Here is a 27,088-nt window from a genome sequence, read left to right on the forward strand (position 1 = left end):
GGGCCGCATCAGGGTTGTATTTGACCTCGGGGAGCTGGGGGTGGGGGTGGCCAGGTTGGGCATGGCCTTGATTCCATTTTTCGCCCCGACTGCCACCTGCAGCCCTCTGCCAACAAAAATACAGCTTGGGGGGGCGTGCACGGAGACCCTGACCTCCATTTTCGCTGGCAGAGACACCATGAGCTATTCCTTTGCTGTTTCCAGGGTGACCCCGCAAGCCAGATCTAAGTATCCCGGGGACTGGATTTGGCCCGCGGGCCTTGAATTTAACACCCCTGCTCTAAGCTGTAGGAAGGAGGCAGTGGCAAACCACTTACACATGGACTTGACTGTGCAGTGACCAAGAGTCAAAATGACTTGAAGACAACTTAAAAAGAAATATTCCCAATACACATGGTCTTTGATTTACAACAGTTCATTTAGTGACTGTTCAAAGTTACAATGGCACTGAAAAAAATGAGTTATGACCATTTTTCACAGTTACAACCTTTGTAGCATCTCCATGATTATGTGACCAAAATTCAGATGCTTGGCAACTGGTTCATACATATGACCATTGCTGTGTCCCAAATTCATATGGTTAACCTTTGCAACCTTTTGACAAGCAAACTCAATAGAGAAACCAGATTCACTTTAACAGCTGGGTTACTAACTTATTAACTGCAGTGATTCACTTCACAACTGTAGCAAGATAGGTCATAATATGGAGCAAAACTCACTTAACAAATGTCTCAATAACAGAAATTTGGGCTCAATTGTGATCATAAGTTGAAGACTACCAGTATACTTTGCTTTTACCACCTTTTGTTGTCATCTATTTGTTGTCTTTCAAGATATACTTTTTCACTCATTAAAGTCATAATTTTATTTTAAATCAAGATAAGAGTATTCATATGGTAAGTGTGCGTGAATGGGATATTAGTTAAAAGTAACTGGATTAATTGTACTAAATTGTTTCCCTAGTAGAGACAGCAGAGGAGTTTTCACCTTTTCTGATACTTTGAGAGCCAAATCTAAGATTTTCTGCCTCTTTCAGAATCATTTAACAAATAAAATTAAGTCGCTAGGAATGAACATACATCTCTCATCTGGGCAAGGAATTTTGATCTTGGTCTTACCTACGATACGCTTTGTAAAATTCAGACAAATGAAACTGCTATGTGCAATTATAGCTAAGAGCAACTTACAAAGAAAACTAACGTAATACTCAAGCCAGCTGGTTTTCTGTGTTTTTGGAGTGGGCAGGAGGGTAGAAGAAGGTCAGTATTGATGAGGAGGAAGTGGCCTTGCAGCAGGTGGACGAAGAAGTGGCAGGCTGTGCTACAGAGGGAGAGGAGGTCTGTGAGATGGGGAGAGGAAGAGAGCCCATCTGTAGAGGAGTGTCTAGGGCATAGTCCATATTCTCAAGGGAGACATTTCTTGGAAGAAGATAGAACAGCTGGAGTTTGAAATGGAGAGCAAGAAATAAATGTGATCGAAGTCTAGTTCTGAAGCTCATAAATAAAAGTTGACTTGGGCAATAACTATTCCAATCAATCAGTGGCAGATTTTATTTTTATTTGTTTGTTTGTTTTGGGATGGCACGTAGAATATTTTGCCTGGGTTGTGAATAAATAACTCATCCCTGTCCTTTGAATAGGCCATAGTTGGAATTTTTAAAAAAAATTGCCTGCAATAATGGATTTTTTTCTACTCGCTGCCATTTTCTTTACAGTGCATAAAGAATGGACTCTTTCTTCACCTTGAGAAAGTACCTAAAGGTCTCCTTTGTCTCCAGAAAGTACCTAAAGGTTTACTTTATCTCTCATCTGTGTCTCCTCCTTGTCCCCCAAATGATCCTGTTTTAGCAACCATAACAACTACTTGCTCAGAGGTCTGGGAGAAAAGTCAATACTCTGGGTATAACTGGTACTTTCCACTGGGTTTGACTTGTTGATAAATAATTATTCTCGGGTAATATTAAAATGTATGTTGTTTGATTTCATTCCACGTGTGAAGTATTTGCTACTGATGAATGTACGAGCTGCTGCACAATAGTTCTTGGGCAGTTGTTCCTAGAAAAATAGGGAATAAAATGTGAAATGGATGCTTCAGCAGAAATTGGTTACTGGAGAAAACTCTATGTTTGAGCATTTAGGAAATTTTATTTGGATGACTAAATGAAAGCTGCCTTGAATTACTTCAAATATAGAACTGTAACCTTAAAAAGGCATTTTTTTACACGTGGGGAATGCAAACCAAATACATTATGTTCCTATAATTGTTCTAACTGTCAAACTTTTTACAAAGTCTGCATTACTATTACTATTAATCCTCCCATCCTTCCTTTTACCCATCTTCTTCCACACTTATGACTGTAACCTCGTTGCTTGTATCCTAACAATTTTTACTGACTGTTTCCTAGTATGATTGGATTGCTTATTGTACCCTATGACTATTATTAAGTGTTGTACCTTATGATTCTTGACGAATGTATTTTTTCTTTTATGTAACTAAGAGCATATGCACCAAGACAAATTCTTGTGTGTCCAATCACACTTGGCCAATAAAGAATTCTATTCTATTCTGCTCTGCTCTGCTCTGCTCTATTTCATGAAATTATATTATGCAAAGTATCTGTGTTCCAATGAACTGTGTCTATATTTACTGTTTGGGCAGTTAATGTACGTGGGTTCTATTCTGAAGAAGAAAATAACAGTAAGGTGTATATGTAGCATTCTTCAGCATTTCCAAAGTATGACCTCACTTCTTCACACACAATTTTTTTTTTTCCTCAAGTACATCAATCTAGATGAGGATATGCAATTAATTGCTTGTCCTTTAAAAAAAAGGGAAAAACAGCAATAAGCATTAAGATAAGTATGCTTTTAAAAAAGAGAAGCTTAATGAGTAGTTTTACCCCAAAAGGTCAAGTTTGTCAGTTTATTTGCTTAAATAAGGCTGTTGCTTTGAGAAAACAGCAGGCTAATTAGTGACACAACCCATTGTTTTAAAATACTTGCACTGCAAAATGTAAATGTGAAAAAAAAAAACCTTCACTTGTCAGGATGAAAAATGACAATAACAGAAAAATAATATGTGGGACATCTGTTTTGACTTTTCTTTTCTTTTTTGAGGTTACACAGGATTTTTAAAATGCATTCCAGGAAAATAATATAGAATTCAAACCCTGAATTGCAAGCAGATTAAAAAGTAAAACAAAGCTGTGTTAACATTTTACAAGTTCAGTAGTTAATGCTATTGTGAAACTGTTAAAGCCTTATCTGGTATGAAATTGCTTTTCAAAAGCCCTTCTACAGCAATGGAAAAATAGTACATTAAATCACAGATGGTAGTGAGGTATCTGGGCATGTCAAAGAAACACTGAACATTTTCTTTGAAAGTCATGAATTCCAATTGCCAAATCAGTACCAGGTGTATCTTGTGATAAATTAATCACTTTTTGCCAGCCTAGCAGAATAATTCCTGGAGGTATTGCTTATTGCAGGGGCGTCAAATTTGCATTGTCATGTAACGTATCAGGATTTTTTCCCCTTTGCTAAACTGGCCATGGGCGTGGCCAGCGTGTGACACATCTGGCATGCGGGCCGCAAGATTGACAGCCCTGGCTTATTGGATGGGAGAAACAGTAGTAGATGAAAGGCAAGATTCACATATCTTACTCTTTCCTTCCGTCCCAGTTTGTCTAGCATATGTGTAGCATGTATTGAGGCATTCGATTTTTCATTTACAGAAGATTTCACAGGTGTCAAACTTGATCGTGTCACATTATAGTAACAATTTTCCCTTTGCGGAGTCGGGGTGGGCGTGGCCTGTGCTTGACGCATCTGTCCCGCAGGCCGCCAGTTTGACATCCCTGAGCTATATAGTTGCATGAATATGAGTGAGACTTGTAGCAAACAGCTGTTCAGCTAGCCAATTATGCCTCCTGCTAAGATCTTCCTTTTCCCTTCCGTAAGGTTAGAGATCATTCTAAAGCCACCCCAAGCTGGAGAAATCAGTATCCTGGTTTGTGTAGGATGCAATCCTCCATTAGCTATTTTAAGGTTGATGGTCTTCATAAATTCTTTTGTAATGCCATAAATCTTAGTCATTCTCACAATATATATGGGATTTTATTGTCTACATAAAGACTCAGAGAGGGAGTTTAATTCTAATATATGGAATGGAATTTCACTCAAAAGATACAGTCTAGAAACAGGAATGGATAAAAAATTCTCTTCAATAATATTTTAAAACAAATATTTTTGTTTTTTCTTGTCATTTGTAAAAAATTTCTCAAGTGACATTCTGCCTCAATATTTTTTTTTAAAAGATGATTAAATAAATACAATCTTTGACAACACACAAATAATCTTTTTCTGCAAGAAGCTGAAGAAAGTATGCTTTCCCTTTTGAAGCTGACATTTATAAATGTGGTAGAAAATATTTGCTTATCATGGAGTTTGTATTGAATGGGAAAACAGATGTGCTCGTTATTGCATTTTATGTTATGCATCAATTTATTTATCAATTATTTAGTCTTATTTTAAAAAAAGGTAAGATATTTGCCTAGACAGTCCATGCAGTTTCTGAATTACTTTGGAGTCAAATTCTGAAGTGTTAGAAGAGGTGGAGGGAAAGGGGGAAGCAAAAGATTTGGATGACAATATTAAGAGATTTTATTTATTAGATGACTCTGCCAAAACATGTTTTCTATTTAATGTCTTGGGGATGGTCTAAACCAGGAGTATCAAACTTACATCATCACGGCAGCATCACATATCAGGATTTTCCCCCCTTCGCTAAACCAGGCGTGGGCATGGCCAGTGTGTGACGCACCCGGCCTGCGGACCAGGAGTTTAACAGCCCTGGTCTAAACTATGTATGGTGACCATATTTTCTTGGGGAAAAAGGAAGGATGAACCTAAAAAAGAGGCAAATTTGAAAGAAGTCATGAGGATAAAAAAAATTGTAATTGTTTTTATAACTTTGCTTTACAAAGGAATTTCAAAAGCAAAAAAGAGCAAAAAACCAAGAGCATTTTTGCTAAAAAGCATATTCTAATAAAAATATCTGAAGTGTTAAAAGCTAACATACAAAGCTAATAGAGAACTAATTTGGTGCAGTGGTTAAGGCATCCACTTAGAGTCATCTCAAACTGTAAGATAGATGACAAAGAGATTTAATAATAATGGAAGAGAAAGAACTGGAGAAAACAACAAAATACAAAGACCTGCAAATAGAAATAGAACTGTGGCAAAAGAAAGCAAAGACCACATTGGCTGCAATCCCAAAACAATTGGAGCACCACTTAAACACCATCGGCATTGACAAAGTCACCATCAGCCAATTACAAAAGGCAGCTTTACTCGGAACAGCTTACATCCAGCAATGATACCTCTAATACCATTAAACCATTAAAATTTGCACCAAGACAAATTCCTTGTGTGTCCAATCACACTTGGCCAATAAAGAATTCTATTCTGTTCTGTTCTAAACATCAACATCTGCCTATCCCAGGTGCTTGGGAAGGACTGATAGGTAGATAAAAATGCCAAATCCAGTCTGAACATCTAGCAGACTAAATAACCAGGCTAAGAACTTGGAGACTAAGAGTTCTAGTCCCACCTTGGGCCATTCACTTTCTCTCAGCCCTTGGAATGCTGCAGTGGCAAACCACTTTTGAAAAACCTTGCTAAGAAAGCTGTAGGAACTTGTCCAGGCAATCCCTGAGAATCAGACATGATTGAACAAAAGGGATGGGGATGTGGAGAGAGAAGCAAGTATTAAAAAGGATTTCTGCAATCCAAATGTGTTTTAAGTGGTACCATTTGTATAGTAAAAGTTAAATGACCAAAATAAAGGACAAAAGTGAGTTTTTGAAAAAATAAAATCTAAAGTCAGCTTTCTGAAATAAAGGACAGGTAGTCATTTTTTAATATATATCCTGCAGCAGTAACATTGGTATAAAGAAAATACCCAAAACTTATGAGTCATTCTTAATTCTGGTTCTTTTCTCCATTTCAGGAGAGTACATTAAAACATGGAGGCCAAGGTACTTTCTGTTGAAGAATGATGGAACATTTATTGGCTATAAAGAGCGACCTCAAGATGTCGACCAGCGAGAATCCCCCTTAAATAATTTTTCAGTGTGTCGTAAGTATTTCACAAGTTTCAAGATCTGTCCCTAACAAATTGTACCTTTTGAAAATGATTTAGCTACTCAAGTCATTTTTCCGCTAACACGTATGTATGACATACTTATACATGTATATGTTCATAGTCACCCCATACTCCAAAACAAAGGAACACACACATCCCAAATTAATAGTTTGGAAATAATTAGTATTGATTAAAATTAATTATTCTTTAAAAGAAACTAACCAATTTATGAAAGCCAGTGCATACATGCAGAAATATAATTCTCGCACAAAACATACAAGTACAACATACACATACTTGTTCTTCTTTCCTTCCACCAGAAACAGCCAAAAAAAGAAAAGATGGAGAGGATAGGAGGGAAGAGGTAGAAAGAGAAGGAAAGAAAATATATAAGGGATGTGGGAGTTTAGCTGCTGCCATCATCCTTGTCTCATAGAGCAGGGATCCCCAACCTTTTCGACGCCGCGGCCCGGTTCCGACATCAGCTGGGCGCCGCGACCGGTGCCAGCGTCAACTGGGCGCCGCCATCTTTTTACGAAAAGGCGCTTCCGGTGGCGTCACGGGCGCTGTTCATCATAAAAGAGATGGCGCCAGCGCTTCTGGTGAGCTTTTCGGGTAGAAATGGCTTTCTACCGGAAAAGCTCACGAAGCGCTAGCGCCATCTTTTATGACGAAACAGCGCTCCGGTGAGCTTTCTACCCGGAAAAGCTCACCAGAAGCGCTTTTTACCAAAAAGATGGCGGCGCCCAGCAACCAGCGGCCCGGTAAGGCTTGTTCCGCGCCGGTACCGGTCCGCTGGACCGGCGGTTGGGACCCCTGTCATAGAGGGTTAAAGTTTTACTAAAATATGTGTGGAATCCAGACTTTCCATCCAGGGATTCCAATGTGCAGTTTTTTTGGAAGCCTTTATTTTTATTGATATGCAAGCTCTATTCTACCTCTCCTTTTTGTGAATAACTCCTCCACTTCCAAGATAAAGGGGTGTGGGAGAAGTTTTTTTTTCTTTTCATGTAACATTTAGTAGTTGAATGATGATTCAGTTACACCATATATACTAATCATTGTTTTTATAGTCATTTTTTAAAAATAAGATGACCCTTCCCGTTTAAGAGGAAAGTTTAGCAAGTTTGGGAGTTGCAGGAAAAAAATGTAGAAATAGGCAAAAAAACAAGGGAGAAATCCTCAATAAGGGAATCTGTTTATTAGACCCAGGAAAAAATTATGTCTGGGAAGAGGGAAGGTAAAGCTAACAGAATGGATTGTGTATTAGGTCAAAATTCTGAACAGAAATACATTGCAGGATCTACTTTTATCTTATCTGCTCTAAAGCCCTGTGTAAAAAAATATAACACCTTTAAAGAAACAAACCTAGCAATACCTAAGCAATTGTTACATAGCATCAGAACTGTGTGGCAACAATTTTTAGTCTATTGATGACCATAACTTAAAAAGAAAGTGAAACAGATAGAAACGTGCAAACTCTTTAACAAAATGGGTATTGCATATTTTTATTAACATAAAGCTCCCTTTCACTCCCTTTTATTTTTTGCTATATTTTACTTCACATCTTGTTTATGAAGCTGCTTTCCAGCTTGCAACATAGCTATAAGCAGCCTACTTCTTTATAGACAAAGTGATGTTTCTGAAGCTTCATAGCAAGTAGTTTGAAATTCAGTCATGTATTTGTCCTTCTGAAAGTCATGTTCTCTGTCTTAGTATTTCAGCTGTCCTTTCCATAGATTTCCTAGATAGATTTCCTAGACAGATAAAAGGAGATGGAAGGTTCTTTTCTTGACATTTATCAGTCTGTGGGGTGATGCCATTAAAGGCAGAAAAAGGTGTTGGATACTTCCATTACATCGTGTGAAATCTGACCCTTTTCTTAAGTGCTTGGGGCAGAGTAAATATTTCGACATTCTCGGAAGATACTAGGGTAATTTAGGGTGCCTCTCAACCACATAATGGCGATTTGCATCTGAATGCACTGGTATCTATTTATGTCAGAAACACTGTTCACCTCCTACTTATATTTCAAAGACCCAGCCACCATGAATGAATTGGAGTTTAGAGTTCTTTTAACAACAGACTTTTTAAACACACTTGAACTTCCTTATTTTGGTGAAGAAATGTATTTGGGGAAGAAGGAACAGTTGATCACAAATAGGAATTAATATTTTCATCTGATTTAGTTCTCTTTTGAAAAACGAGGAATTGGTTGTGTGCGTGATGCAGGTTTATACATGCCGGTACTACAAAGGTAACTAAATGAGAAAAGTACATCTGAGAATATGTATTTTTTTCCACGTCTAGGTACAAGCGTATGACATTCATAGACATCATAGGAATATTGGAACTTATCTTTTATTGTTTCAGAAAATTGTTCCATCCCTCCTTGAAGATCCAAGACATTTATACTTTATATATGTAAATCAGGTGATATACCATGAACCATGGTGCCTTCAAGGACCACAGCCATGTTAAATATTATTGTACCATAAAGTCCCTAGCTGGGAATTAGTTAGAAATCTGATCTGGGAATTTCCCCATTCAAAACCCAACATGATTAGTTTCTGGTGCTTTTAAAACATAATATAAAGTAGATACCAGCTTTGTAGAAATGTCACTCCTTTTTACATAAGCTACAAGGTCTTCCAGCTGAAGCTAATTGTGAAATATCTTTGGAGTCATTACCCTTCATGAAAATTATGAAAGGGTTCATTTGTTCACTATTGTTTGCTTAATTTGGGTTCATTTAATAAGCCATAGTTTCTGGGTTCATACATCTCATTAGGCCATTATACAGGGTTCATATAAAATGTAATGCTAACCAAACAATAACTCTTTCTCAGTCTGGTCTATAAAGGTTATGACTTAGTGCAGACCTTGACTTATTTTGTTTTATTTTTGTTTTATTGTTGTCAAAACTGTCTACTTGATCTGCTGGAAATAACAGGAAAAAACCCACAATTTCTTTGCCTCTACCTGTTCACCCCTTCTAAAACACAGGTTGCATTGTATATTTATGGCCAAATTGTTGCATGAGCTTGTCAGAGTTCCTCCTAAATATCAATCTACTCACATAATCTTTTGGCAAAGTATTTCCTGATCATCTTCTGCATTTTGTGCACTTCCTGAGGTCTGCCTCTCTTATTGTTGCTCTTGTATGGATCAGTCAAAATTCTGCACATTTTAAGTCTGTCCAAGATTTAGGAATGGATTGCTGTCTCCCCACCCCCAAGACAAATGTTTGGAATGTTACACAGGATCTCTGAAGAAAAATGTGCTTTGAATTCAGCTTCCAGTACTGTACTCCTAATGACTTAATGGTCTTATCTATTTTTTGGCAAGACTAGATAAGTGGTTTGTTGCTGTCCTCTTTTCAGGATTTTTAGTTTTATTTCCTTGCCTAACCAACAGGCTCAAATTTCTTGATGGTCTCCTGTAACCAGGTCAGACCCAGCTTAGTTTTGTGATTGACTAATTGTTTCTGTTGTATCATTTGTTTTCCATGGGGAAAGAATCATATCATGGGTAGACTAGACTAGAATATTTTCCAGCAGATCTCCTTCCCCTTCTCAAAACTCATCATCTAAATCTTTTGTGATGTCATTAACTCCTTAGAAGATTAGTGTTCTTTCCTTACAGTTAAATCTTGTTGCCACTATTTGAATTGAAATCAGTAGGATTGTTCATATGACTTTGGGTTACTGTTCAGTCATTGTGAATTAAAGATACATACAATCTTATTGGCATGCATTGAAATGTATTTGAAATGTAACATTTAAGATTCAGGAATGGTGATTTTGGGAACCACCTGAAAGATTTATTATACCATACTGGAAGGACAAAATCTATGTCTCATTTGCAGATGTTGTATGTATTGTTTTCCCACATCTAAATTAGTATTATTTTTTCTTCCCAAAGTTGCAAAGAAGATTTGAGGGCAATAGGACTCAGATGTTTTAGTTTTGTTTTTTAAACAATTTCCCAGCCCTTTTTAAATTCTGCTTTTCCTATGCTTATGAGAATTAAATTTAACTGTTTACTTTATTTAAGTAGCTGGATAAAATAGAAAATTAAAAGTTTACCATGTAAGTGCTACATCTTCTGGAGAGAAATCACATTGTTTGTATTTTCTGTTCTACATCCAGCTAGTTTTGCTCTTCAATAAATATAGGTATAAATATATAAATAAAAAATATCAGATACCGGATGAAATATGTGCCTGCTTCTTAAAAAAGCTACCCACTGCCATAGCCGAACCTCTAAGCATAATCTTTGAAAAATCTTTCAGGACCAGCTCCTGGCCAAAGCTATGGTCACAAGCCACGGTCATCCCCATCTTCAAAAAGGGAGACCCCAGCCTAGTTGAAAATTACAGACCAATCTCTTTATGCTGCGTCACCTGTAAATTCATGGAATCAATTATTAACTAATCCATCATCCTCCACTTAGAAACAAACAACCTACTCTCTAATAAACAATTTGGTTTTAGGAAAAAACTATCATGTAATCTGCAACTCTTACACTGCAAAAACATATGGACTACACAACTCGATCAGGGCAAAGCAAATAGACACAATCTACATAGACTTCTATAAAGCCTTTGATTCAGTGGTACACGTCAAACTACTAAAACTAAAATCTTACGGTATCTCTGGACACCTGCATAACTGGATAGAAGCATTCCTGTCAAACAGACAACAAATGGTCAAAATTGGGAGCATCCTATCAAATTCTGTACCTGTCAACAGTGGTGTCCCCCAAAGCAGTGTTCTAGGACCAACTCTTTTCATACTCTACATAAATGACCTCTGTGATTATATCAAGAGCAACTGCGTTCTCTTCGCTGACGATGTAAAACTATTCAACACCACGGACAATACTGCTACCCTTCAAAAAGACCTTTATTATGTATCAAAATGGTGAAACAAATGGCAACTTCAAATCTCAACAAATAAATGCTCTGTCCTATATATTGGCAAAAAAAAATAATCAGAAAATAAAAAAATGGCTGAATAGTCAAGACCTTGTTGATGATCCAAACTCTGTCAAGGATCTTGGCGTTCTCATCTCAAATGATCTAAGTGCTAGAGCCCACTGTAACTACATCACAAAAAAGGCGTTAAGAGTTGTTAACCTAATCTTATGTAGCTTTTTCTCTGGTAATATTACACTAATAACTAGAGGATACAAAACATTTGCTAGACCAATACTCGAATACAGCTCACCAGTCTGGAACCCACATTATGTATCTGATATTAACACAGTTGAGAAAGTCCAGAAATATTTCATAAGAAGAGTTCTCCACTCCTCTACTCGTTGCAGAATACCTTATGCCACCAGACTCGAAATTCTAGACCTAGAAAACCTAGAACTCTACACCGCCTTTGGTCCGATCTAACTAAAGTATATAAAATCATACATTGCAATGTCCTACCAGTCAATGAATACTTCAGCTTCAACCATAACAACACGAGCAAACAATAGATACAAACTCAAGGTTAATCACACCAAACTTGATTGCAGGAAATACGACTTCAGCAACAGAGTGGTCAATGTCTGGAATACTCTACCTGACTCTGTGGTTTCTTCCCCAAACCCCAAAAACTTTAACCTTAGACTGTCTACTATTGACCTCACCCCTTTCCTAAGAGGTCTGTAGGGGGCGTGCATAAGCGCACCAATGTGCCTACCTTCCCTGTCCTATTGTTTCTTTTATATTTTTTATTTTTCTTATATGTATCCATGTATTCATAGCTATGTTTTTACTTATACCTATTATCTTGTAAGCAATTAACATAAATATATACATATACATACACACACATACACATACATACATATACATATACATATACATATACACACACACACACACACACACACACACACACACACACACACACACACACACACATATATATATATATATATATATATATATATATATATATATATATATATATATATATATATATATAATTTATTTATGTCTCTCTCTATATATATAGACAGACACAGGAGCCTGAAGCTGCTTTCCCTACAAAATCTTGGAACCACAAAATACCTACCAGGTTAGCAGGTTCAGCTAAGCAATGGCAGATCAGGTGATGGTTTTCCAGCTGCAATATGTTCAAGAGAACATATTTCAGATCCTGCCTTAGCAAGTTGTAGGAAAATTGTAGGAAGCTATTCCCTTGGGTCTTTCTTTTCCTAGTTTTCTTCAGTTCAATACATTTGTACACCTGTTTATTGTAGATATGAAAAAGGGTGTTTGGCACATTTCCTAACCTGCGTTCACTGAGGTTATGTTTGGCCATCACTCTGTCTGCTTTTAGATCAGATGTAGTTCCTTGCTCTTTAAATAATAGTTTGCAGGTTTGTTCTATTTTTTTCCCTTTGTCTGATATGTTAGAAGTGAGGAAATAAATTGATACCATAATAAATTAATCAATTAATTAATAACCAAGAATCTAAGCAACTTAATGGAGTTGAGGATGATAATGCAAGAAGCAGTTTTGGTGAAATATAGTATGATTATTTTTCTTTAAAGTATTCTACGGGATTATTTTTTTTCAGATAAATTTTGCTTCTTGTTGTGTTCTGTAATGATTGAGCAGGGTAATTAGACAGCATATTGTTCACCAAACAAAACATTTCTCTGTGACATTCTTGAATTATAGTGGTTATTAACTGACAAATCTCTTATTATTCATCTTGTTGTGTACTTTTAAAGATTGCTAGATCAGCAAGCTTAACAAATATCAATGGGAGAGTGCTGATTTAGAGGAAGCATGTCGATTTTAATTGGTCTTATTCCACTGCATGTAGCATACAGCAATAATAGTACAGTTTGTCACATTTGAGGTCAAAATAATTTTAACTCTCTTACGACATTTCCTCTTCTGGTCTTCTCTTGTTAGACTACTCAAAAAAAGACTGCAAATGGGCAAGGTTGGAGGGTCAACAATTGCCGAGGGAGGATGGAATAATTTTGGCCCACACCAGATAAGTATTCATCTGGTCATGGCTCTTGGTATTTTAAGGCTTATCCTTACTTCTGGCAAACATAAATCCATAGGTCAAGCAACAAAAACAACTAGAATTTGGTGTAATTAATTTAGATTTTTACCATTGTGTTATTAAAGAATTAGATTCCTACAAGTCAGAAGGTCCAGGTCTTCTTTTTGCCCCACTCCCCTTTCTTTCTTGCTGAGGAGATTGAGCCTTCTGAGAATATACTGTAGTTATAACTAGATGTGTTGGTTGTATGGCAATAAGAAAAGTGCTGTCCCTATATCCTTTGGATTCGGATTTCATTTGGATGGTAGTGATACACAGATACCCAGCAACCATCAAAAGTGCGAGCATGAAAGTTTCGTGCCATCATCTTAGGTAATCCATGCCATCTTTCCCCTGTGTTAATAATTAATCTAGTACCCTTGAATTGTATTTATGGTCTCTGTGCATCACATTTATGGGACTTGAACCTATTCAGTACTGACTCTTTTAGGAAAGTCCCAAAGCTGAGCATTATGACAGAACTATCTTTTAATGCACATTCCTTTTTGTAAGATATGCCTGCTTCTGTTCTTCTGCCACATTGGCAATGTTTTAAAGTGCCTTGATCACTGCTGAGTATTCAGCAGTTAGTATTCTGTTACTTCATTCTTCCTTGGTTGCCCCTTCTGTCCTTAGCCTTTTTATTTTCCTTGGCTTTGAGATAGGGTTTGTTGAGGCTTTCCTCTTGACCTTTGGCCTCAAGGCTGTTCTTTTGCACATGTGAGCTGCACAAATAAGCCCCTTGACAGCAGCTGATAGATACTCTCTGGCCTTCTTCTATCTCAGAGAACTGCCATCAAGTTGACACTCACATGAGTCTGCCATAATCACTTTTCAAGGTTTCATGCTTCTCTTTGGGAGCAGGTGCTTTAAACTGTGGCTCCAACCATATCATGTCCTGGGACTTCAGATTGTTCTGGCCAAACCATCAGTTTTTCCATAAATAGATTACTGGACAGAATTTGTAAAAGGCAGCTTCTTTAGATCTGGCAGCCATGAATGAGCAGTAGGCAAGCTGGTAGTTTCTTGATGATGTTTTTGAATGCAGCTCTTACAGTTGCTGAAGCTTACTGAAGTTGTATTCCTAACGATCTGGATAATGCCAGGTTATCCACTCTAGCAGAATTGTTTTATGAATTCAGGTTCAGCCATGACCACAGAATTAACACAAATATAAACAGTGACATTTCCTACTTTCCTGGGATAATGGCCTTTTTTTAAAGTGCACTTCTCCTGATAAAACTTCTTTTTTTTTTAGTCATTTAATGAACTTGAATTTCTTTTAAATCTACTTGGATTCTTTCAGTTGGATGCAGAGTATCCTTGGTGTGCTTTGAATGAAAAACTAAATCTTCATGTCATTAAAAAAAAAAGCAAAGTACTTTTCGAGGGGCTTCACAGTTCAGCAGGAAATTAGGCATAAATATATGGCCTCAAATGCAGCAGCAAAGAAAGAGAGAAAGTAGAGGAAAGAAATTCAGCCAGTGATGATAAATACTTAATCTTATTGTAAGTGTGCAAATTGGAAGCTTTTAATTTTAACAGGAAGCATGAACTTTGAGTTGCTGCCTTAATAATAACAGAGTATAAACACAAAAGCATCCAGAAAACTAATGATTACAACTGAAATGTGCTACATTTTCTTGATAGTAGACTATATTCATATCCCCATTATTACACTTGGACTTCAGTAAGCAGAGCTGCTTTGACATTTGGTATTTAAATTAAAAAGAGGCTCTTTTAGCTCTTGAGCTTCATACAACCATTTAAGAATGAAACCAGAATGGTATTAGAAGATGACATTTCAGTGAAATGGTTCTCTTCTTGATGCTTCCTCTTCATCTGATTACAAGTAGTCCTTGCTTACCGACCTTCCTGAATGGTCGGTAAGCATGCTTCTGTGCTGAATAAGGGATACTTAAAACCAGTCCTTGGGGTTCTGGCTGTTGCAACATTCCCGGAGTCATGTCATCATCATACAGGTGCTTGGCAACCAGCTCACCCTTACAGCAGTTGCAGCATCCCACAGTCACACAATTGCCATTTGTGATCTTCCCTGCCGGATTTTTGTAAGCAAAATCAATGGAGGGAAACTCACAAGTCACTGTGGTTATTCTCCCCTTTCCCTGCTGCCTTTTTGCACACCACACTGTTCCTAGACCTACGTACAGCGTACACATACTACACTCTCTATACACTCTGTATTGTTTGTAACTCAAGGACTACCTGTAGTAGAGTAAGGGTGAATTAGGAAAGCAGTAAAAGGTGCAGTATAAAAATGCCAATGTGCTGAAGTCAGTGCTTGGTGCAGGATTTAAGTTATGTGAAGGCAGTTGTGCTTTCCACAAAGCAAGGTGGTTATTTGGTGAGTATTTATTTTGGTCAGAAATATGGAGTGTTTTTTTCATGCTCTTTAATTTTTATATGCTTAGTGTAATGGGCACAACATATTGTTTTGATTTGGGGCCAGGCGAAAGTCCCAATGGCTTTCCATATTATAAGAAAGCCATTGAAAGTGAGCTCGGACCGGAATCCTTTCTTCTAGGAATTATTAAAGACCAAATTCCAAAAGAAGTACAATATTTATTATTACATATTACAACAGCTGCCAGAATAGCTTTTGCACAAGTATGGAAAACTTCCAATATTTCTAATGAAGAGTTAATATTACAAAAAGTAATGGAAAGTGCTGAAATGAATATGTTAATGCTGAAATTGAAAGAAAGAGATGACTCTGAATATTTCTTAATTTGGAATAAATGGTATGATTGGGTAGCAAACATAACTAAGAAATAAGACAAGAAACGCAAATGTAAGAATCCTCAAGAAAGTAAATTGTAAATTTGTAAAATATATAAGAATAATAATTATAGTTAAAGTTATTAATGAATATTAGATAAATATAAATATAATGTGTTAAGATATTTAAGATAAGAACCTGTTGAAACTATGTTTTATATTGTAACAACAGAAACTTAATAAAAACATATTTTAAAAAAAGTGAGGTTCCCACTTTAATCTGTTCTGTTAGTCTCTTTCTTGAAGAACTGCTTACAGAGATGTCTATGCCTGATTAATCAGAACTGTTTCCTGGATGAGAATAAAGACAAATGATTATTTAAACCTGCTTACGTACCATGACTTTCTTCCCTCAATCTGCGCTAGAGTGCCAGTTGATGAAGACAGAGAGACCTAAACCAAACACATTCATCATCAGATGCCTCCAGTGGACCACAGTAATTGAAAGAACATTTCATGTGGAGACTCCAGAGGAGCGGTATGTTTCCTTCAGTCTTAAATACAAAAACAACTTGCAAAAGCAGATGTACATGTTCAGCATTATTAGAGAGCTCCATCTTCTCAAATGCTTCCTTTTTTATTGGTTTGGTGCTGTGGGCTTTACAGTCTCATTTGCCATGAAATTCACTTTTATCAGACTGGGTTGGGATGGAATAAAGAACTCTTGTAGAAGGAACTGCTTGCAATTGTGCATCGCTAATAAAAATGTGCATTGCTTGCATACACAGTAGAGTCTAGTATTTCTACCTCTCCCAAAAAATAGCCTTCAAGTATGTTGGACTAAAATTTCTGTCATCTGCTACCAACCAGGTGTCCTACTGTCCTATATACTCTGTTTCCCCGAAAATAAGATCTAGCATGTTTTTTATGCATGTGGCTAATATAAGCCCTCCTCCCTCCACCAATAAACCCTACTAAAGAGCCTGCACAGCCAATTGGCCGCCCATTCTGTCTAGTTGCTCGCAGTGCCATGGCAACAAAGCAAGGTGGGAGGGTGGTGGAGCTGCCTCACATGCCCCACACCAGCTTACCTCAGGGCCCCTGCAGCCAGGCCACCCATGCCCCAACATCTACCTTGTTGTGGCAGCACCAGCAGCCATATGCAGCAAGAGCCCACTTCTGCTTGCTTGCAGAGGAGGGTGAGCCATGAGGTAAGGCAGGTGTTGGGACGTGGATGACTGGCTGCGGGGGCCCTGAGGTAAGCCAGTGCAGGGCACGTGGAGGCAGCTCCTTTCCCCTGCCTCGCCTCGTGGCCGCAGCACTGGTAGCCTCCTGCTCCATTGCGGCTGCAAGCAAGCAGAAGAAGTGTGCTGGTGGCCACACAGCATCCTACTGGACAGGGCTGCCGGAGCCACCACCACAAGATAGCCTGGCTGCGAGGGAGCCTGAGGTAAGCTACTGCGGGGCACGGGGAGCAATTCCATCCCCCCTGCCTCACGGCAGCACTGGCACACCACATGGTGTCCTGCCCCGCTGCAAGCAAGCAGAAGAAGTGGGCCTCCTGTACATGGGAAAAAATAAGACACCCACCAAAAATAAGCTCTAGTGTTTATTTTGGGGCCAAAGACAAAATAAGATCCTGTCTTATTTTCTGGGAAACATGGTTAATAATCAGATGAACACATTTTTCTCCCTACTAGAATTTAAAATATCATAGGAGGGAAAATGATGGTTCCTAACAGTATTCCTATTCATGTTTTCTAACATTTCAAACATGATTTAAGCCCTATTATTTTTTGGAAATTAAGTTTGGAAGTAAGCTTTGCAATTTCCCCATCTCTTTTCCAAAATCGCACATCACAATGAAATAATTTTTATTTTTCTCTTAGGGAAGAATGGACAAAAGCCATCCAAACAGTAGCAGACAGCCTTAAGAAGCAAGAGGAAGAAAACATGGATTTTCGATCTGGTTCCCCCAGCGATAATTCAGGTGCTGAAGAAATGGAAATTTCAATGACAAAACCAAAACACAAAGTAGTAAGTATTATTTCTCAGTCACACACACTCATGTAAATTCCACATGTCTTTTAGTGCCATAAGGTGCCTTTTTCAATGTGGTACCTGCCAGTTTCCTAAAACCTCATGTAGACTCAGTGTATCTAAAGACCATCAAATTGGAAGACCACCAATTTGAACATCTTTTGTAGCTTTGTGTTCTTCAAGTTACTTTGATTTAGCATTTACTATCCCTAAGCAATGGCTGTGTTGGTTGGGGTTTAGGAACTGGTGCAGTAATGCCTGGGTAACTTTAGATGAATTTCTTGTTGAAAAGTTAAAGGAGTAACGCCTAGCCCCTGTAGAGGTGAGGGACAAATTATATGGTTATATGGATACAGTACTTTCTAATAAAATGTTACATCAGGCAGGGAAATATCTAGAAGGCTGGAAATTGACCATACCTGCATTTTAGACTGTAAGATAGGTATAGCTTAATATAAATTAAGTATGAATTTACAGACTGAGGATGGCTTCCTATTTTTACACTCTAACCATTCCCAAGTATAGAAGAGCTTTCTCCCTGTTCTGCCCTCAGCACTACTGGATGGGCGATTTAAGAGGCTCCCGATTAACGAGCGGCTATGCCCCTGTGACAGAGCTGAGGTTGAAACGGGTGGAGCATGTCCTTTTATTTTGCCCTATGTATAACGCAGGCAGATCTAAGTTACTGTCTCTCCTTGAAACAGACTCTTCTAGACCCAATGTTAGTAATTTATTCTTATATTGTTTAGGGGATGGCTCCTCATATATCACTTTGGTTTCCAATTTTTTTTTTAAGAGCTGTAACCATCAGAGGAGAACACTGTAATTCCCCTTAGTCAAGTTTTTGGTGACCAATTGTTCATGATTAATTTTCCCATGTTCTTCTTTTGTTGTACTTGTGTTTTGTGACTGCAAATAAAGTATTTTTATTATTATATATTAAGTATGAATTAAAGAGCCCTGATGACACAATGGTTAGAATGAAGTATTTCAATCCCGATTGGTTCAGAGTTGTCTCAGCCTTCCATCCTTCCAAGTTCAGTAAAATGAGGACTTAGATTGTTGGAGGCAATATGTTGACATTTGTAAACTGCTCAGAAAGTGCTGTAAAGCACTATGGAATGGTATATATTATATAAGTCTTAGTGCTATTGCTATTAAATTGTAATCGGTAGCTTACCCAGGTACTAGATTTTGTTGTATTTACTGTAGCAAATAGGAAAGTTTAATTTATTTACTCAATAAATCAATGGTCAATGTTTCTCAAACTTAGTAAATTCTGGCTGTATGAACTTCAACTCCCAGAATTCCCCAGCCAGCAGCATTCTGGGAGTTAAAAGTCCACACACCTTAAAATTGCTGAAGTTGAGAAACATTGCCTTAAATAGTGACGTACATTGAAACAGTTGTTCATTCAGATAATTCTGGAATATAGTTAGTAAGGGATTTCTTTACATCTTTATATACATATAAATGCATAAAGCAGAGGTGTCAAATTGGTGGCCCACAGGCTGGATGCGTCACATGCAGGCCACGCCCATTCCAGCTCCGCAAAGGGGGGAAACGTCACAATACATCACGTGGCAGCAATGTGACACCGCGAGTTTGATACCCGTGGCATCGAGTATCTGGGTTCGTTCATCCTTTTAACCTATAATTTATTCAGTTTAATTTTTTTGTTTTTAGCATAATGTGCAAATTCAGCCAGTATGATTTATCCTTCTTTTGAAAATCCTGGATTCATGTGATAAGAGAACTGGTTGATCTGTCTAAGTTGTCAGTTATTTTCCTTCATTTACTTTTTAATTGGCCTATAACATTTTAAACCTGTTCCACAGACTATGAATGAATTTGAGTATCTTAAACTCCTGGGGAAAGGTACTTTTGGAAAGGTTATTCTGGTGAAAGAGAAAGCAACTGGACGCTATTATGCCATGAAAATTTTGAAGAAGGAAGTAATTGTTGCAAAGGTAAGGATGTCATGGTTTACCCCTTCTGATTTCTAGAACAGTAGGGATGCTGAATATGTCAGGACTTTTGTTTTTTTTTAAACTTGAGATTTTTGAATTTCAAGATGCATTTCATCTCATTTATGAATTAAATTCTCAGAGAAATGAGATCATTTCCCCCCTAATATGACATGAAGCCATAGATTAGAACTAGCTGTACAAGCCTTAGCTTCTCATTCTCCTTCTCCCTCATGCATTCCTTCCTTCGCAGTTTAATGTCAGAGTTAGACAAGCTATGTTTTGTGTAATTATATTCGGCAATTAAAAGAATTGGGGAATAACATTGGGGTGTGGAAATCTGTTCTGTTCTTTGAAAAAGTGTTGCAGAACACATCAGTCAATTCATAAATCCTGAAATTGTCAATTTGAGCAAACTTCATACATAAAATTAAATCAGTGTAGTTTCCTTGATTCTGGATGATATCTGAACCCAATTGCAGTGGTTTGTAACCCATACTTTCTGGATTGGCATTATATGTGAGTTAAACAACTATAGTTGAGGGAACATCTCTTGCTGGTCACATCTACCCGACCCATCAGAGTGAGGAGGCAGAGAATGTTGCAGGTCCCATCCCCTAAGGAGAGATACACCTGGTGGGACCCAGAAGAAGGGCCTTCTCCATGGTGGCCCCCTCTAGAACATCATTCCCCAGAGATTAGAATGGCCCCAACTCTTAACACTCTTCCTGAAGGGATTGAAGACCTGGTTCTGCCAGTGGGCCTGGGGAACCCAGAGCAGGATGGAGCCCATTAAATGGCTCATGTGAGGTGCTGTCGGGTGGGTAGGGGTGATTTTTTTTTATATTAATTTATTATATGACTCTTCTTTTATTAGTTTTATTGTTTTTATATGAAGTTTTATATTCTGTAAGCTGCCTTAAGTTGCCATGTGCGAATATGCAGCAATATAAATACCCTAAATAAACAAACAGTTTTTAAAAACTTCCTGATGTGAGGGTTTTTCCAGAGTTGTCTCATTTTGGCTAAAATTGGCCAGTATCAAATGGGTCAAAAATATTTGTCCTTAAAATATAAATTAATTATATTATGGTGAATGTGTGCCCTTCCAGGAATTGAACTCCAGCTCGCATCTTGATTTCAGCAAAGAATCTGACAAACCATAATGAACTGATTAGTGAGCTAGTGTGGGCTAAGTGTAAGCTAAATGACATGACAGTTAAGTGGATACATCACTACTTCAAGCATCATACTACCTGGGGTTCTCATCAGCTGTGCAGTTGAAATATCGTGGGCTACACTTGTTCCTGCACTCTACAGCATTTTATTATTTGGATGAAGAGGAGGAAGGAATGCCTATTAGATTTATGGAATAGCAGCTGATGCTTTAGAAGGCAGAAATAAAATTCAAATAAAACTTTGTAGAAGCAAGATAGACATCTGATAGAAACAAGAATGCAAGTTTTGTCACTTAGAAAATGGGACATAGATGCAGAACAGAATGCAGGGCATCTGGCTTAACAGATAATCAGAGTTGGAAGGGACCTTGTAGGTCATCTAATCCAACCCTCCGCCCAAGCAGGAGACCCTACACCATTTCTGACAGATGGCAGTCCAATCTCTTCTTGAAAATCTCAAGTGATGACGCTCTCACAACTTCTGAGGGCAAGGTGTTCCATTGGTTGATTGTTCTCACTGTCAGAAAGTTTCTCCTTATTTCCAGGTTAAATCTCTCCTTGTTCAGTTTCCATCCATTAGTCCTTGTCTGGCCTACAGGCACTTTAGAAAATAGCTTGACTCCTTCCTCTCTGTGGCAGCCCCTCAAACATTGGAAGACCGCTATCATGTCTCTCCTGGTCCTTCTCTTTACTAGACTAGCCAAGCCCAGTTTGGCTAGTCTAGTAAAGGGCTTAGCAATTTTAATTTTGAAATATTTTAAATCCATAGTAGTAATTGAGTGCAAACTGAGTATGAAACAGCCACAAGATGTAGCTACAAAAAGACAAATGAGGTTTTAAGATACATCAATAGAACCATAGTTTCTACATCATAGTTTCAACTTTATCCTATACTGGTCAGTTCTTACCCCTGGAGTATTCTCTCTAGTTCTGGCACCACACTTTAGGGATTTGGACAAACTGGGGAAAAGGTTAAGGGAACAACTGTGAAGATGATCAGGACACTAGGAACACAGTCCAGGAAAAAGAGATTAAAAGATCTGAATAGTCTGGGGTCAGAGCATACAATACCAGTTTTCCATTTTCTGACAAGATGTTGCACACATTGTGCCCTATTCTTCTACACTTCAGAGTGCAAAGCATAGAATAATAGTTTTAAATGACTTCTGACAGTAGCAGTAACCTTTAGCAGTGGTGCCAGTTATTCTGAGAGTGATGAGTCTCCTTCCTTGGATGTATTCATCTGGCAGAGATGCTTGAATTTGGATTTCTGAACTGAGCAGAAGATTGGACTCGGGCCTAAATGGCCCTTTCCAAATTGATGATTTTCTGAGATGCAGTCTGGAAGGATTCCACATTTTTCTTACCTGTATTATATAAAGTGGCTTTTAAATGCTGTGCTTAATTTTCTAGGACATTTAGAAAGGCTGTTTTATTTATTCTTCTGCCAAAAGTAGTTTTTAGTAAGTAACATTGAATTGTCACATATTTTTTACTATTTGGGTTGTCCTGCAGGATGAAGTGGCACATACTCTGACAGAAAACCGGGTTTTGCAGAATTCTAGGCATCCATTTTTAACAGTAAGCATTCTTTCTGTAATTTTCTTAAAGTCTCTTATGAATGAGAAAAGTTAGTTACCTCTGTGTTTGTTCTCACTAACAAAAGCAGATTTCAGAGGCAAATTGGATTGAATATATGATAAGCAAACCTAATCCAGCTTATGAAATACAACTTAGAGTCCATTTGTGAGCAAGTAGTGCTTTATTATGCCAATTGTAAGGGAAAGGACGTCACTCGACATGCATGCACGGATAATTTTTTTTTTTTTATCTAAAGAGGTACAGGTGGGAACTTGGTGGTTCTAGAACCTAGAAAATGTTAGATAAAGCTATTAGTGCCTGCTCATCAGGATGATTGAATAGTATTTCTAGTATTTCACAGGCAATTTATTTTTAGTACAGCCTTGGAAATAATCTTATAAAATATGTGACCTGCCAAAAGTTTAGAACATAACATAAGCAGTGCCCTGGTGGGTTGGACCTGTGATCCATCAAGTCCAGCATTCTGCTCTCACAGTGGCAAACCAACTGCACAAAGAAGCCCATATTTCTCCCAGCAGATGGCCTTCAGAGGGAGACAACCAGCCATCAAGTCTAATAGCCATTGGCCCCTATGACTTTCATGAATGAGTCCAACCCTTTTTGAATCCAGACAAGTTCAGTAGGCAGCATCGTATCTTGTAATCTTCATCCTCTTTCAGGCATGCAATTCCTTACGCACACATTTGCTTTCCAGCCTTCTGCGGAAAATAGCAGGATGCTCGCAATCAACCCAAATATCATGTAAGCAATTTTTCAGAGATACCAACATTTCTCTAGTGGTTATTTATTTAGAAACACACTTCTAGTAGGGTATTCTAAAACATGTTTGTTTGTTTTTTAATCCATTTTTGATTGAGGCTAGTCTACTTTGAAAAAAGTCATCTTCTGCCTGTCCTTTTTCATTTCAAAAGTCCTTAATTCCTCACCGGTCTCTTCAGGTCTGAGAGTTTATCTTGTAGTTGTGCTTGATCACCTGGCAAGGAGAATTCTGGGAGTTGAAGTCCACAAGTCTTAAAGTTGCCAAGTTTGGGGACCCCTGCCCTAGACATTTGAATCATCTCCTCTTTAGTTTTCTTCCAAACACCAGCGAAAACATGATTCTTCAGGAGTGCGTTTGAATCTAAAAAGTGTGTTATTACTCCTGCATAATTGCACATCAGATTAATATATGTATTTGTCTTACTTTGGTTTGAATCTTGTGTTCTATTACTTCAGCAAGTCATTGAGAGCAAATAGGAATTGAGAAGCACAGAAAGCAAAGTAAATGAATAAGTGAAAAGTTTGGATAAGCGGTGCTTTTGACTTTCTTAACTTTTGTAACATAAAGTCCTTTTATCCTACTTTCATTAAGAGCACCAGGTGATTCATGATCAGCTAATGGATCTTCAGCAAGACTTGCCAGAGCTTGGGGGGGGGAGGGGGGGAGCAATTCTTGTTTTGGATCCAGAAAATGGTGTCTTATACAATCCATTATTATTTATGGAGGTATTTATTTTTATCTTAGGCCAATGTTGTGACTCCTTCTCTGGCTCTGAAACCCCAGCTGTAATTCCTGGGCTGCAGCCCAAGCAAAACGAAATAGAGAGCATGTCAAACCAAGCTGGCACTCCTTGCGCTGCAAAAATCTGCATGATGAGTGGAGGCATCACCACTTGGTGGCTTCCCATTGAGAAGCAATGCATTTCTGGTTGCTGGGAGCAAAACATTAGTGGAAGGGAAAACACTTGCTAGATGGAGTTTTAGATTAGATGCAGCAGAGCTCTTTCATTTGTTATTTATTTGCTCAATCTGTATAACTTCCAGTCTCACACACATAACTCTGAGCGACTCACCGCTCATAGAAAAATACAAAAAATTCAGAATCAGACAACAAAAAACATGAAAAGCACATTAATATTAATTTTAACAATTCAATAACGTCTGTATAAATGTGAATAAATAAGTAAAAATTATAGTTAGGATGACTTCTTAGCGCACAATTTTGGAAACAGAACTCGGCATAATCTTCAGTATCGACCTTCTCTGTGAAATACTCCAGCATCTTTCTTCTATCTATCTTATCTTCACTTCTTGAACTTAGCTGAATGTCGTTACTGAATTGTAAGAAATGTCCAAGCTAAAGAATGTCTATTTTGTTTTTCATTTATTATACACTTTATTTTTATTACAACTGCTACCATCGTTCCATTATTCAATAATATGCATGTAACAATCATCAGAGGGAAAAATTAAATTAGGGAGAATATTGAACAGTATTGAATATTATTAAAGTTGTTTCATTCCAATATAAACAATAATCATATTCTGTTGCGTTGCAAACTCTTCCACAAATTTTTCTATCTCAGTTTGGCATTGTATTGCATTGTATTGTTCAGTACGGTATAAAAGACTGTGCCATGGTGGAATATGCATAAAAAGCAAGGGAAAAGAAAGAGGAAATTTGCAATTAAAACAAGAATAGTGTATACTAAAACTGTTCGCTTTAGAAAGGAGCAGGGGTTCATTCAGTAGAGAAGGGATTCATCATTTCCTGTTACAGCAGATGTGATCTGTGAAGTTTCAGGGCACAGGTCCAACTCCAGTAATCTCTTGGTTGGTTATAAAGCATAACAGATGATGTAAAATTAAAATTTTTGTCTACTTTTTTAATAGGCGTTGAAATATTCCTTTCAGACGCATGACCGTTTGTGTTTTGTTATGGAATATGCTAATGGAGGGGAGGTAAGGATCATATTCCTCATAATCAAATGCTGTTAAGTGATGTCATTTTAATGATTGGAAAACTTCTCAGTTTGTCTATTAACTTTAAAAAAAAAGCTTGCAAAGATCAGGCCTTTGATTAATGATAGAGCAGAAGCTTTGTATGTGTAAGGAGGCAATTTTACTCCTTGGTGTTTCTGTCTTGAATTTATGTATTTAATACCCTGTCTTTATTATTTTGATAAATAACTCACGGTGTTGAACGTAGCTAGCACTCATTTTTCCTCCTATTTTCTTGAAGTGGTTGTTCTCAAAGAGAGTGACTGGCCCAAAGTCACTCAGATGGCTTTCATGCCTAATACAGGACTAGAACTCACAGTCTCCCAGATTCTAGCCTGGGGGCCTTAATCACTAGACTAAACAGACTATTATAACACATAGAACAGTGCTAAAAAAAATCACTTAAAGACCTAACAAAACCAGAAGGAAATATGCCAAGTGGAAACATGAAATAAGTAATGTATGTGAATTATTTTCACTGACTTCCCTTTATAGACATTGCATAAATTTCTTTTCATATGTAATAATTTGTCTTCCCAGCTATTTTTCCATCTATCACGAGAACGTGTTTTTTCTGAAGATCGTGCTCGGTTCTACGGAGCTGAAATTGTATCAGCGTTGGACTACCTACATTCAGAGAAAAATGTGGTATATAGAGACTTAAAGGTATGTAGATTGGAGGTGGAGTGGTACTAAATCTGTTTAAAAAATATTAGTTTGGTCAATGATTCTCTGCATAAGGCAGGGCTCCTCTCCTCACATGTCAAAAATCCTATATAGTTGTAGAAATACCTCTTTAGTATATTCTCTTTCAGTTTGTATTGAAAACCAATAAAAAAATCAACATTTAAATACATTTGCAGAATACAGAATAACAGAATTGGAATGAATCTTGGAGGTCTTTTTTATACAAAACAGTCTCAGTACAAAACCAACATTTTAAAGAAGCTAAATTGAAAATCGGAATAAATCAGAGTAAAAGAAATCAAAGCTCTCTGAACTTTTAAATTTGGCTTCATCAGTTGATTGTATTGGATGACTCATTGATCACATTTCTAATATCGCTTGCAGCTCCTCCCCTTTTAAAAAGTTCTGATCCACATGAAGCCTGATAAATTCAGGTAAAAACTGATAGGAGTGGCATTTATCTATTCAAAACTCTGAAGCTGTGGCTAGTCTGAATAGGCAGCCATGGGTAAAGGTAAAGCTCCTTTGAGTTGAGCCCGATGCCTGATGATTAAATGAAAGCATTGATAAAAAGGTTTTGTTGCTAGCACAGAGATGATTGGCCATTGGGTTCTTCCATAATTTTTTTCCTTTAATTTCCCAAGCTAGTCTGCAGCTCAAGAATTCCCTGGAGATCTCCCAATCCAATACTAACTTGAGACTCTTCTAGGATACATTGTCAATTTTTTAATATTTATAAAGCTCAGTATAACCATCATGTTCTGCATGTTGGTCAGTTGCAGAGCACTTACACTTTTTAACAATGTATTAAATTGGATTAGGACTTAGAGGAAACTGAAGTAAGTGAAAGTGATTGGAGGGACCAATAATCTCAGTCTGAGTGCTTAGCTACCATTTAGTTACTTT

The 27,088-nt window shown here is 37.5% G+C and overlaps 1 protein-coding gene across 2 annotated transcripts in view; it reads left to right on the plus strand.

The window, feature by feature from the left end:
- Positions 1–27,088, plus strand: part of AKT1 (AKT serine/threonine kinase 1) — a 107,140-nt gene that overhangs the window by 60,314 nt on the left and 19,738 nt on the right. For both annotated transcript variants that reach the window (XM_026670115.2, XM_087952262.1), the window contains 7 exons: positions 6,010–6,138; positions 16,375–16,486; positions 17,838–17,985; positions 19,827–19,958; positions 22,649–22,714; positions 25,388–25,456; positions 26,036–26,161. In XM_026670115.2, coding sequence (XP_026525900.1) covers positions 6,010–6,138; positions 16,375–16,486; positions 17,838–17,985; positions 19,827–19,958; positions 22,649–22,714; positions 25,388–25,456; positions 26,036–26,161 — 782 coding nt within the window. The remainder of the gene's footprint in view (positions 1–6,009; positions 6,139–16,374; positions 16,487–17,837; positions 17,986–19,826; positions 19,959–22,648; positions 22,715–25,387; positions 25,457–26,035; positions 26,162–27,088) is intronic.

Source organism: Notechis scutatus, chromosome 1 (genome assembly GCF_049901735.1).
Source record: "Notechis scutatus isolate UNSWTSFEM ecotype Mainland chromosome 1, rNotScu1.2, whole genome shotgun sequence".
NCBI classification, from domain to species: Eukaryota; Metazoa; Chordata; class Lepidosauria; order Squamata; family Elapidae; genus Notechis; species Notechis scutatus.